The following is a 1,121-nucleotide window of genomic DNA, read 5'->3' as shown; positions in this document are numbered from 1 at the left end:
GCTCTGCCAGCAGAGGCTTTCCTTGAGAGCACCAAGCTCCGGTGAGTGGTTATTGGTGGGGTTGTTATGGAGGGGGAGGTTCTTATTGGCGGGGTGGCTGTTGGTGGTTGTTGTTGGGGTCGTTCGTGTCTGCGTGTTTCTTCTTCCCCTTCTTATCAGCTCCTATCGTTGTTTATAGAAATGGGGTTGTCGTTGTATACTGTGTATCTATCTGTTGTTTGTTGTGTGTATTTCTTGTGCATGTACACCTTGACGCAACAGAAAGGCATTTGAACTGCTGAAGGAGGTTCAGAGTCGGGGTGAGAAGGTGTTGGTGTTTAGTCAGTTTACCTCTTTCCTTGACGTTGTTGAGGAAGCGCTACAGCTGCATCTTCCTTCTCTTCGTTTCTGTCGCCTCGATGGCTCTACAGTTGTAGAGGAGAGGCAACGACTAGTAGATGGCTTCAATCAAACAGGAGAATGCACAGCTTTCCTCCTCTCCACTAAGGCAGGAGGACAGGGACTTAACCTCACTGCAGCACGCACCGTAATACTCCTAGACCAAGTGAGACACGCATGAACTGCTGCTGCTGCTGATGCAGATCCAGGTTATGCTGTAGCAGCATATGCAGAACCCGATGCCGCGGCAGCAGTGGGGGCTCATGACTCCTCCCGCTGGAGGAGGGGTGCTCTTGCTGCGGCGTGTGTGTTCTGGTCAGTATTCTGTTGCGGTGGGGTTGTTATTGTTTTGTTTGTTGTGTTTGTTATTGTGGGATTGTTATTGGGTTGTTTGTTTATATTGTTTTGTTTGTTCTGTGTTTCTTGTGGTGGTGTTTCTCAGGATTGGAATCCTCAGAATGACCGCCAGGCAGAGGATCGGGTTCACCGCCTGGGGCAGACCCACGAGGTTACTGTCTATCGTCTTTGCTGCAGAGGCACAGTCGAGGAGTCTATACTTAAGGTCTGTTGCTGCTGCTCCTGCTCCTGCTGCTGCTGCTGCTGCTGCTGTTTGTGCTTGCTGTTGTTGCTGTTATTCTTGTGCCGTTGTTCTTGCTCTTTTTCATGTTTCTCTTTTTCTTCTTCTGGTGTATACACATCCACTTGCGTATCCCGTCTGGCTCTTCTTTGCTGCTGCCTCTGCT

At 49.8% G+C, this 1,121-nt stretch overlaps 1 protein-coding gene across 1 annotated transcript in view; it reads left to right on the top strand.

The window, feature by feature from the left end:
- Positions 1 to 1,121, top strand: part of EMH_0019990 (Swr1-Pie_related helicase, related) — a gene marked incomplete at both ends in the record, with an annotated part of 7,665 nt that overhangs the window by 5,892 nt on the left and 652 nt on the right. Inside the window, 2 exon segments of the mRNA XM_013501473.1 lie at positions 326 to 544; positions 821 to 940. Of these exon segments, the coding sequence (XP_013356927.1) occupies positions 326 to 544; positions 821 to 940 (339 nt within the window).

This window comes from Eimeria mitis, genomic scaffold (genome assembly GCF_000499745.2).
Source record: "Eimeria mitis Houghton genomic scaffold, Emh_scaff694, whole genome shotgun sequence".
Taxonomy (NCBI): domain Eukaryota; phylum Apicomplexa; class Conoidasida; order Eucoccidiorida; family Eimeriidae; genus Eimeria; species Eimeria mitis.
The sequence above is the reverse complement of the archived record's forward strand: the minus strand, read 5'-3'. Positions and strand labels throughout refer to the sequence as shown.